The 12,342-nt window shown below is 32.8% G+C and overlaps 1 protein-coding gene across 2 annotated transcripts in view; it reads right to left on the reverse strand.

Annotated features, from left to right (window-relative positions):
- The window catches only part of LOC127714195 (chromosome-associated kinesin KIF4A-like), a 49,635-nt gene that overhangs the window by 22,458 nt on the left and 14,835 nt on the right, over nt 1-12,342 (reverse strand). For both annotated transcript variants that reach the window (XM_052220213.1, XM_052220214.1), the window contains exons 10-15: nt 11,838-11,974; nt 10,925-11,033; nt 7,902-8,129; nt 6,271-6,374; nt 4,622-4,766; nt 1,323-1,433 (exon numbers count right to left, since the gene is read on the reverse strand). In XM_052220213.1, the coding sequence (XP_052076173.1) occupies nt 1,323-1,433; nt 4,622-4,766; nt 6,271-6,374; nt 7,902-8,129; nt 10,925-11,033; nt 11,838-11,974 (834 nt within the window). The remainder of the gene's footprint in view (nt 1-1,322; nt 1,434-4,621; nt 4,767-6,270; nt 6,375-7,901; nt 8,130-10,924; nt 11,034-11,837; nt 11,975-12,342) is intronic.

Genomic DNA, 12,342 nt, shown 5'->3' on the forward strand with positions numbered 1-12,342 from the left:
TTCCCGTCCTTTCATAGTGTGCATCCTACCAATGTCCACCCAAGTTTATATATTGAATACTAACATTTATCTACTGATATTATAGACTGATTGATGTTTGCTTAATGCCACCTTAGTACAAACAGCTTTATTACCGCAAAACAAAAATAAGGAAATGCGGTCTCATTGCCAATGAGACAACTATCGATTTAAGTCCAAAGAATAAAATGTAAACAATTACAATATAATTGTATGAATATTTGGACAAAATAAGTGTTCAAAACATTCAGAGAAAAGGTCCTTAATCATGATAAATCGGGCATTGAAATGAAATTTCATGCTTTGTGGAGGCTGTGAAAAGTTTCTCCATGCATGAAATATTTGCCCCCAATATCCTGACTACTATGGTGTGTTTTATATTCTTGAGATTAAACTTCTGTTGTACAATTTTTCTCTATGGTCTGTTTGTTTATCAAATTGTTTTGCAGTTCACCTGAATATGTGCTCTATTCATACATTATTTCCAACCAAATTAGCTTGATGTTCCCCGATATATTGTTTGTATTATTTCTATATTTCAGTACAATAAAATTGATCAGGCAAACAATGAGAGTATTTATCAAATTTCATTGCTTATAAGTCTGTAATTTGATAAAAGTTGCCCTAATCTATGTTCTTCAATACAGATGTTGTTTTATCAATAACTAGCAAAGAATTCCACTCACTGTGACTTTGAGATGAAGAACGGTAAAAAAACACTGGTCCTTTGCTTTTCGTTTTTGAAGTTGGAGTACGAATTTTAAAGTGTCATGAAAAAATAAACCATATTCCTTTTTTTTTATCTTTTTTAGTTCCTTCTTTTCTCCTCACATGTATTCAGTTTTCACGCTGAGTGGCAGCCCAGGCAGCCCAGGCTTGTAATATTGCTCTCGGGCCTGTAAAAATCATATCTACAAGCCAACAGAATATAACTAAAAATTTTCAAAAATTGAGCTCCGGGCCTGTAGATTTAGCAGTTCATCGTGAAGACTGTGTATTTAAATAAAAACAAGAATGTGTCCATAGTAAAAGGATGCCCCACTCGCACTATCATTTTCTAATTTCAGTGAACCATGAAATTGGGGTCAAAACTCTAATTTGGCATTAAAATAAAAAAGATCATATCATAGGAAACATGTGTACTAAGTTTCAAGTTGATTGGACTTCAACTTCATCAAAAACTTTAACCTGCAGTGGGATGGATGGACGGACGAACGAACAGAAAAACGAATGGACACACAGACCAGAAAACATAATGCCCCTACTACTATCGTAGGTGGTGCATAAAAATTCCAAAGAAAAACCTTTTGTTGTAACTGCATGACTTCTTTTTCTTTTTTCATCTTCCATCGTCTAAATTCATCTGCATCTTCTTTCATCTGTTTCATCAACTTAACTCTTTGTTGTTTCATACCCTAAAATCATACACATATTTCTAATATTTGTAAATTATACAAGAACATGTTCTTATTTAAAACAAAAACTAGACATCATAATTGAATTTGTAACACCATATGATCAATATGGACATTTACAAGGGAGTGAATTGAATATAAACCTTTTAAAAAGTAAGTCTACCGTAGAAACTCGCCTAATAGTCGATCCTACTATAAGTCGGGGGCCCTTTTCAGCTCCAAATTCTAAGGATTTAGTCTTGACCCTCGTATAAGTCGGACAAAATTTGGGCATTTTTTTTCAGCTGACAGTAACTGAACGCCGGTAAAACCAATGCAAATCCAGGAATAATATTCATTTCTGCATTAATGTTTGTTTGGTTTGAATTAAGTTGATGCTCATCATGATAATTTATATTGCTGTTAATAATAAAGATGTATTCATTTCTCTTGTTTTGTTCACTGTTCAAATGTTAGATTAGCCATGTGTTGTTTACGTAATGCATCAATGATTTTGAAGGGTATGACTAACAACCTATTGTTTGAGAAAAGCGAATATAAACCAATATGAACCTGAAAAATTTAAAGTCAATCAACACTTGATGAAAATATTTTTCACAGCATACATAACTCGGTGTTAAATGAGCATGTACACTTCATAATTCTTATTATATTGTGATGATTAAAGGATTAAAAAAATTAAGTGAAGCTAATCAATATATTAGAATAACTAACTCCAACTCATTAGTGTCATCTGTTTACCTATCACTGATAGTTTTCACACCTTTAGTAAATACAACTCTTTGTCTCTTAATTGGGGTTATCAATGGATTATATTGGCTTGTCAATCAATTTTGTAATTTTTGTTTACTTGAGACACTTTAATGAATGATATTTTGATTTTGGGAATGAATCTTAAAATTATTTTTTGATTATTATATGATTTATAAGCATTGAATTGATATCATGATATCACAATAATGACACAATAACTCCGCTGAAAACATCCTTTCACATATTTGGTACATTGTTATCTCCTTTTCATTTTTGGTTCTTGGCTCTTCTTTTGGGTTTATAGGAAAACCATGTGACCATGAAAATCAATACACAAATTGGAAACAGTAGAATTTCAACACGAATTTGCAGAAAATGTTTACCAAAGAACAAATAAAACACAAAGACAGTATTATAGTCATTTATTTTCAACAAAAACTTTTTATTTATTGATTTATGTAGGTTTGGCAATCAAAAACCGAGTTTTGACCAGGAAATTCACTCCTGACCACTTTTCTCAAGCTTGGATTTTTCCTCTGTTCGCTAGATCTCGTCTATTAGTCGGTCCCCCTCTCTGGATTATGAATTTTACTCCCAATTTTCCGACTTATAAGCGAGTAGGAACGGTATATGTGTTTGCACACTTTAAATCATGATAAACATTTTTTTTTATAGTTTTAGCGAAAATGACTGCCTAATGAACATGTCTTATAGGTAACCTTCCAAACATAAAAAGTTTTGAATATTCCTATGAGAAGAACAACATTCTATCATGTCATGCTATATGCTTATATTAACATGGATAGGCAAGATATTAGTCAATATTTACACCAAGGCTTCCAAAACGGTCATATATTCCGGACATTTCTATAATGTCCGGTAAAAGTCCGGCTGGGCAAAGCACGAAACGGTCATCTACTTTTTAGTTTTCAAGGCTTTTGTAAGAGACGGTCATAATAATTTTTAACATAATTCGCGATCTTTTTGACCCAACCTTTTGCCTTTAACAGCCACACATTTCCGGTCATAAAAGTGACATGATCATTAAGTATTATCAAAACAACCCCTACTTTAATACCTTCTCATTTTAATCAAGGTTAATTAGTTGTCAAACAGCTGAAATTGACCTGTTCAGGTGACAGGTAAACTATTTTGAACCGGACATTGATCGGTCTATTCAAAGTTATTTTCTTACATTTCACCGTTTTGCATCTAATTTATTTAGTTAAAAAGATTTAAACTATCAGAAATACATTTACAAATATGATTTGATGAAAAAATTAAAAAGTTGAAAATGAAAAATCGTCGTAACCACATTGTTTGAACCAGAGACATGTCTCTGTTTGAACTAGTACACGTGTGCGCATGTGCGCAGGTGTGAAATTTAATTATGCATCCTAATTTCTTCAAAAAATGCTTGAATTGTCATAGATACCTTTATCTCACGTTTATTTCGAAAATTTTCTTGAAGAAATAACGTAGAATGAGCTACTTATACACTCATTCATGCTTTGCAAATGTACACGGAATTTACGTATCCGTCCCAGGTCCATGTTTTACCATTGTCAAGATAACATCCGGTAGATTAAAAACGAAAGTAAAGTTTTTGACAACGTTATTTTGCACAAATAAAAAGTCTAAGGCAGATATAAGTACGGTGATGTTGCACACTTCGAATGATGCACTGCCAATTTAACAGTTTACGTCAGAACTTCGAATTTGAATCAAAGAAAGTTTAATATCGTTTTTTTTTAATGTCAATCATTGGGATTGCCAACTCGGCAACTGATTACCATAATTGCCTTTTCTTTATTTATTCTTAAGGGATTAAAATCGGGATAATATATAAAATGTCCGGCTGGCTAAAAATAATTTTGAAAGCCCTGATTTACACCATACTAAAGCTCAGGACTAAGATATTGACAAATATAATGCCAAATATTTGTTAAAAATGAGTAGATATAAAAATAAGATGAACTGGTATGATTGCAAATGAGACAACTCTCCGCAAAAGACCTAATGACACAGAAATTAACAACTATAGGTCCCCATACAGCCTTCAACAATGAGTAAAACCCATACCGCATAGTCAGCTATAAAAGGCCCTGAAATGACAAATTTAAACAATTCAAACGAGAAAACTAACAGCCTGAATACGTGGTGTCCATTTTTTTCTGGAATAGCCTTTTCAATAGAGACAAAAATCTAGATATAAACTGTATGAAACACTGGCCCTACCTGTATATCCACATTCATTTTAGAAAATTGTTTTTCTGACTGTTCCTACCTGTATATCCACATTCATTTTAGAAACTTGTTATTCTGACTGTCCCTACCTGTATATCCACATTCATTTTAGAAACTTGTTTTTCTGACTGTCCCTACCTGTATATCCACATTCATTTTTAGAAACTTGTTTTTCTGACTGTCCCTACCTGTATATCCACATTCATTTTAGAAACTTGTTTTTCTGACTGTTCCTTCATTTTTAACAGTTTTGTTTGATCGTTGACTTTTCTCTTAAGTTGTGACATCTGTTGTTCTAACTCTTTTAATCTTTGTCTTCTCTGCTCTGCCACTCTATACAAGTACAAATAGTTCAACAGTTTGAATGAGATAAATTGCCTACATCGGATGATATGTACCGATTATCAGGTTGTCTGCATATTGATATCGTAAAACATCAGCTTCGAGTCACAATATGAAGCTTTTTATTGAGTGAGCGCAGCAAACTACATCAAAAAGGCTCCATATTGTGTCAAACAGCTGATATTTTACAATATAAATATGAAGACATTCAGATAATCCATTTATCAGGTTGTATTTGCGTATTATGCATGATAGAAACAAGTGTTTTGTTTGTTTCAGCTGCAAACTGGTGATAAGTTCTGGTCAAACTTATCAACGTCATTTCATATATTATGACGTCGACAATATGTCCAGGTCAAAGTTATTAAGGCCAGGTTGACGTATTTGACGTTACAAAGCCAGGGGCAGATCCAGCCATTTTAAAAAGGGGATTTCCCAACCCAGGAGAAAGGGGGGGGGCTCCAACCATATGTCCCCATTCAAATGCATTGATCGGCCAAAAAAAAGGGGGGGTTCCAACCCCCAGAACCCCCCCCCCCCCTGGATCTGCCACTGACAAAGCCGTGATATGCAACTTTATTAACAGCTGAGCAGAGTGATACAGACAGATGGACGACCGATAATACTTTGGGAATCTCCAGAAAGATTGTAATAATAACTAGATGTGTAGGTATGACATAAATCATCACATCTGCAATTCTAACTTTCAAATATACCTTGAACCGTAATACAAATACACTACAGATTTGTATTTTTAATTCTGTAAGAGTTGAAATTTATTTGGCATAATTTATTTGTATTACAGCCGATTTCATTGAGTGTGTAGGAAAAGGTAAAATCTTTGGTTAGCTTGCTTGCTAGCTGAACCACGAAGTCATTATTAGGTTAGGTAAACTACCCTCCTTTATGAGTAGACTAGTCCGACAGACAGATAGAATTGGTTATCTGTGGGACTAGTCTACTCATAAAGGAGGGTAGTTTACCTGACCTAATAATGACTTCACAGTTCAGCTAACAAGCAAGCTAACCAAAGATAATACCTATTCCTACACACTCAATAAAATCGGCTGTAAACTGCAGTTTATTATAGACATTCTGTAACTATTATTGGTGTATTTTCTCTAAAGTTTCTAGTTTCAGCTATGTTTGGAATTCTGTAGGATTTGAAATTTATTTGGCACAATGTACTGACTAGACTGTTCATCTCTGTATAGTTGCAAATTGTATTAATATTCTACAGATTGCAGTTTTAATTCTTTACTTACTATTACTAGTTATTGTGGATTAATTATCCTTCGTGGGATACCAATTTTTGAACAACAAATTTAAATGTTCAACAAAGTAGAAATTTTCTATAGGCTTGTGTCAAGACTTTGGCAAAAAAACGAAATAAAATATCTAGAAAAATACAATTTTTCCTCAATTCACAAAATTGGTATCAAAGAAAATAAATGAATCCACGGAAGTTGATATTTTGTTATTTACAAATTCTTACTTGCTAGTTGCCGAGTTATATTTCGCATTTTCTAAAGCCTGTGCTAATTCCTCTTTCTCTTTCTGTAGACTTTCTATCTCAGAATTCATCCCACTGATGGCATGCTGAAATGGAGAGAAAAATGGAAAAATAATCATTAAAAATGCTAAAATGGACAAAAAATCAATTAAACAAGTGAATCTGTGAGCTACTGCTCACTAATGATACCCCCACCCCGTTAAAAGTATAAGGCAAACAGGAAGTTGTTGAGTGATGAATCTGAAAACGCATCACACGGTATAGCTGACTCATATAAACCCTGAAACCAAATTTCAGAAATCCTTGTAATGTAGTTCCTGAGAAAGATGCGACGAAAAATATTCATGGGACGGACAGATGGGCGGACTGATGGACAGACAGAGGTAGAACAGTATATCCCCACTTTTTTAAAGCGGGGGTATAATGAACTAAAACTTGGGGGAAAATCAATGAAAAAGCGGAAATGTAGGGAAATCAATGGAAAAAGCTAAAATGGACAAAAAATCAATCAGAAGCCATAATGGACGGAAAATTAATGGAAAAATTCGTAAGGGTTCAGCGGAACCCAGTGTCTCGCCTACTTTTTCTGTTAATCGCAGGCTCAACAAAAATGAGGAAGTAAATCAATAAAAATATTCCTCTTGATACTATCTTTTGATTGTAAGAACTTTCTGTCCAAGTTTGGTAAAAATCCAGGATAGTTTATGAATCTAATAAATGTTTAAAAACTTTATCTGCAGACTGAATGTAATGTTAACTTGAAGAAAACAAAATTTCCTTCTAGATACTAGCATTTGATCATAAACAAGCTTCTGTTAAAGTTTGGTGCAAATCCAAAATAGTATAAGAAATTTATTAAAATTTAAAAAACTTTAACCACAGAGTGAATGTGTTGTTTCCTGACAGGAAATCTAAGTCCATTTAAAAGTAAAATACGGAAAAAATGGATTTATTATTTTACAAAATTTCCTTCTAGATACTAGCTTTTGATCATAAACAAGCTTCTGTCCAAGTTTGGTACAAATCCAAAATAGTATAAGAAAGTTATTAAAATTTTAAAAACTTTAACCACAGAGTGAATGTGTTGTTTCCTGGCAGAAAATCTAAGTCCATTTAAAAGTAAAATACGGAAAAAATGGATTTATTATTTTACAAAATTTCCTTCTGGATACTATCTTATGATCATAAACAAGCTTCTGTCCAAGTTTGGTAGAAACCCAGGATAGTTTAAGAAAGTTATTAAAATTTTAAAAACTTTAACCACAGAGTGAATGTAATATTTCCCGGCAGAAAAACTAAGTCCATTTATAAGTAAAATACGGAAAAAATGGAATTTTATTTTTACAAAATTTACTTCTGGATACTATCTTATGATCATAAACAAGCTTCTGTCCAAGTTTGGTAGAAATCCAAGGTAGTTTAAGAAAGTTATTAAAATTTCAAAAACTTTAACCACAGAGTGAATATTTGTGGACGCCGACGACGACGACGACGCCGACGGAATATAGGATCGCTATGTCTCGCTTTTTCGACTAAAGTCGAACGCTCGACAAAAATATAAAATGGTGAAAAATCAAGCCCATATAGTCCCCTTCCCTCTTAAGTTAACCTACATCATATTGGCCTTTCATTGCCTTCATCTGATCATCATTTTGAGTCATTTGTTTAGCAAGCAGTTCCTTTTTCTCCAGCAGTTTGTTCAGTTCTTGTAATTCATTTGTCATCTTGGCTTGCCTGAAGGCATATTCTTTAGACATAGCCCTACTGTCTGGGGTTCCTGGAAGGGACTCAGCCTGGTCCATATCCTCATCTTGTTCTGGTATACTGTCTTCTGGTTCCTCCTATAATTGATTAAAAAAACGATCACAACTTAAGCCAAATAAAAATATATGTGTGGTTCCAGTTACCCTACCTACCCTACTTTTTAGTCTTAATAATAGCCTATCCTAAAGATTTTTTTGTCATTTTTCATTAAGCACTGTTGAAGTCAGAATGTGGCTCCCATAGACTCAATGTAAAAAAAAACATAAAATAAAAAAAAATCCCTACCTACCTAAACTTTTTTTTAAGATGCAACTGGAACCACACATACTATTTTATTCTGCCATAGAAGCATCAAAACAAGAAGAGTTTTCAGACTGCTTTTACATTTTAGAGTAAACAAGTATTCTGACAGTATTGCATGGCATTACATAGTCCCCTACAGGTTAAAAATTCATTGTACTGGGACAAAAAGCTAAGGTAATCAGTAATTTGTAATATATTCTATTAGAAAAGCTGTTGATTCGAAAGAAATTTATGAAACCAAAACTTTCTAATATTACCAAATCTTTGCTAAAAAACAGATAACTAAGATCAGGGACCATAACTCCGAAAAATATAATTGAACCAAAACAAAATTCCAACTTGAACTGTAACTGGTCATGATAAAAACTATATACCAAATATCAAAACACTATCTTCAAGCAGGAGGAAAAAAAGGTGGAAAACTGATTTGCTGGATTGACAGATGGACAGACAGACAGACGTAATGCAAACCTTAAGCCCCTCTTCGACTTTATTGGTAGGAGACTAATAAAGTTTGGTCTGATGCATCATTTAAAAGCCATAATACTATGTCAAAATGTGCATCAGAATTCTTTCATGACAGCATTTCAATTTAGGGTGTATAAATGTTGTATAAAATTGAGAATGAAATAGAATGTATAGTATGTCTTATGGCACAATAAGAAAAAATTCGTAACGGTTCCGCGGAACCCAGTGTCTCGCCAACTTTTGCTGTTAATCGCAGGCTCAACAAAAATGAGGAAAAAAGTTAATAAAAATATTCCTCTCTATACTATCTTTTGATTGTAAGTAGCTTCTGTCCAAGTTTGGTAAAAATCCAGGATAGTTAATGAATCTAATAAATGTTTTAAAAACTTAACTGCAGACTGTATGTAATGTTAACTGGAAGAAAAACTAAGTCCATTTATAAGTAAAATACAGAAAAAATGGAACAAAATTTTAACAAAATTTCCTTCTAGATACTAGCTTTTAATCATAAACAAGCTTCTGTCCAAGTTTGGTAGAAATCCAGGATAGTTTAAGAAAGTTGTTAAAAGTTAAAAACTTTAACCACAGAGTGAATGTAATGTTAACTGGCAGAAAAACTAAGTCCATTTATAAGTAAAATACGGAAAAATGGAATTTTTTTTTTACAAAATTTACTTTTGAATATTATCTTATGATCATAAACAAGCTTCTTTCCAAGTTTGGTAGAAATCCAGGATAGTTTAAGAAAGTTATTAAAATTTCAAAAACTTTAACCACAGAGTGAATATTTGTGGACGCCGCCGACGACGCCGCCGACGCCGACGGAATGTAGGATCGCTTTGTCTCGCTTTTTCGACAAAAGTCGAAGGCTCGACAAAAATCCAATTGAACAACTGTGAACTGCTGTATAAATGGGATGGATAGATAGACGTATAAAGTCCAGATTCAAGTATTACATATGTATTTATAATGTAAATTTAGAAATAATTGCGAGGTTTATATTAATGTGAATAATGCAACTTGATTAGTATCACAATAAAAAGAACTCACATTCTGAAAACTTAAAATATAGATCTGTTTGCGTGTTGTTTTTTTTTTAGAAATTGTAATTATTAAACTGGCAATTTATTTCCATTCTTGAAAAATCGCAAAAATAAAGGCATGCAATAATTTCTGAATTTACAGTAATAAGATTTTTTTCAACTCTTTTAATTCAGTGTGATATACATGTATGAACCTTGTTTTGTACTGGACTTACACATTCTTATCAAACATGCTAGATCACTACGTGTCTGCAAGAAGATACCATCATGATATGGTTGTCTGTTATGGAATAAAAGTGTCACATGAAACTACACATCCTGTCCTATTTCCATGGATTGTGATATCGCCTAACTTGTACTTGCTTTTGCAACACAGAAGTAAAGTGTTGTCCAACTTTTTTTTCTTTTCCTTTTTTGCCATTAATTTTTGGTTTCTTATCCCATTTGTTATCTTCCACTTTCAACCAGAGAAGTATCATCTCATAGACAATTAATTTAAGGTTTAAGCAAAGATCTCTTCACTTGTCAAATTAATTGATTGATTTGTTGGTGTTTAAGGCCACTTTCAACACTATTGTGCTATTTCGTAGCAGTCAGTTTTTATTGGTGTCAAAATGCTAAACTTTGTAGTTAAACTTCAAATAGTGCAGGAAAACAAACTTGTAATGACGACTGCTAAATGATGACAGTTGCCCATGATGTACACAAGGTGTATTAGCGAAAAAACAACAAAAAACAAGAATGTATCCATAGTACACGGATGACCCACTCACACTATCATTTTCAATGTTCAGTGGACCGTGAAATTGGGGTCAAAACTCTAATTTGGCATTAAAATAAGAAAGATCATATCATAGGCAACATATGTACTAAGTTTCAAGTTGATTGGATTCATGAAAAACTACCTTGACCAAAAACTTTAATAAAAAACTTTAACCTGAAGCAGAAAAGACGGACGAACCAACCAACGTACGGATGAACGGACGCACAGACCTAAAAACATAATGCCCCTAGGTGGGGCATAAACTACTATAATTGATTTCTGTCAAATTAATTACCTTATCGTCATTAACTCGCTCAGCAAGATGTCTCAATTTGTCCATCTGTTCTTTCAACTCTGGATGAGAGTTCACATCTAAACTTGAACTTAATACATTGAAATCCAACCTGAAAATAGTCATATAATTTCCCATTTAATATTTGCATTATCAAGTTTTCTGCATGCTCACCGGTATAATACATCAGACAAAAGTCCCATTATGATGAATTTTTGGCTAATATTCAAGGGTGGCATTCAAATAGCACAAAACTGGAATAATTGGTAAAAATAAAGAAACAAGTAGTTAAACTCGCTATAAACCTGAAGATGAGATACAACTTTTTGCTGCTGCAAAATGCTCATTTTCTTACTCTTTTCAGTCTTCAGTATGAAAGTAAAATTTTCCTTTAATAAAAAAATTATAAAAAACAAAAAATCTAATTTTGTCAGGCAAAGTTGATCATTGATGGTTTTGGCTATTGTTTTTAGGTCCCTTTTTGTCGTATATCAACCTTAAGTATTTAAAGACATGTATTAAAATTAGACCTATTATCAGTGCAAATTACTGACAAACAATAAAAATGCATGATTAATCAATGATTTTTAGGTTCATTAGTTATAGAGATAAAAAAAAATATATCATAATGGTCGTCCCGTAACATTACCAATGCTTTATTTTCTATATACTGTGGATTCATTTATTTTCGTGGGTACCAATTTTCGTGGTTTGAGGAAAAATCGTATTTTCGTGGATATTTGATTTCATGGTTTTTCCAAAGTCTGCATAGAAGCCAATAGAATTTTGTACTTCGTTGAACATTTAAATTCATGGTTCACACGTAACCATGAAATCCACGAAAATTGGTATCCCACGAATATTAATGAATCCACAGTAGACTAAAGACAAAACTCTAGATGTAATTTATTTATACCCAGTGTCCTTTTTGAAATCATCCAGTCTGTTTTTCAATCGTTCACATTTCAGGTCTAACTTGATAACTTTCTCACATAGATTAGCACTGTTATCAACAGCTCTCTGTAGTTCATCTGACAACTTCTCATTTTCTTCCTGAAATAACAAAACACATCAAGACATAAATCAACTGTGCCAAAGGTACAGAGGCAAATGGTCCTTATATAAATAGTAAAAACATCAAAATTATAGGAAGTTGTAGGACAATTTGATTCCATCAAACTCTTAAGGTAGATTCATGGTATACCGCCATCTTGAATTGTACAATCCCAGTACAAAATCGGTCAAGTTATTTGCCCAAATCTGCAAATGTGGAGACAGATTTGCAATTTATTGGTTAGACTGTTAATTTATATAAAGAAAACTTGGTGATTTATTGTATAACTCAAAATATTTAAACAAATATTAAATTTTGTGTTTTTAGAATCAATTTTTTTTAAATAAGCCATTTTAGGGGATATAAC

The sequence above is a fragment of the Mytilus californianus genome, unplaced genomic scaffold (genome assembly GCF_021869535.1).
Source record: "Mytilus californianus isolate M0D057914Y unplaced genomic scaffold, xbMytCali1.0.p SCAF_9, whole genome shotgun sequence".
NCBI classification, from domain to species: domain Eukaryota; kingdom Metazoa; phylum Mollusca; class Bivalvia; order Mytilida; family Mytilidae; genus Mytilus; species Mytilus californianus.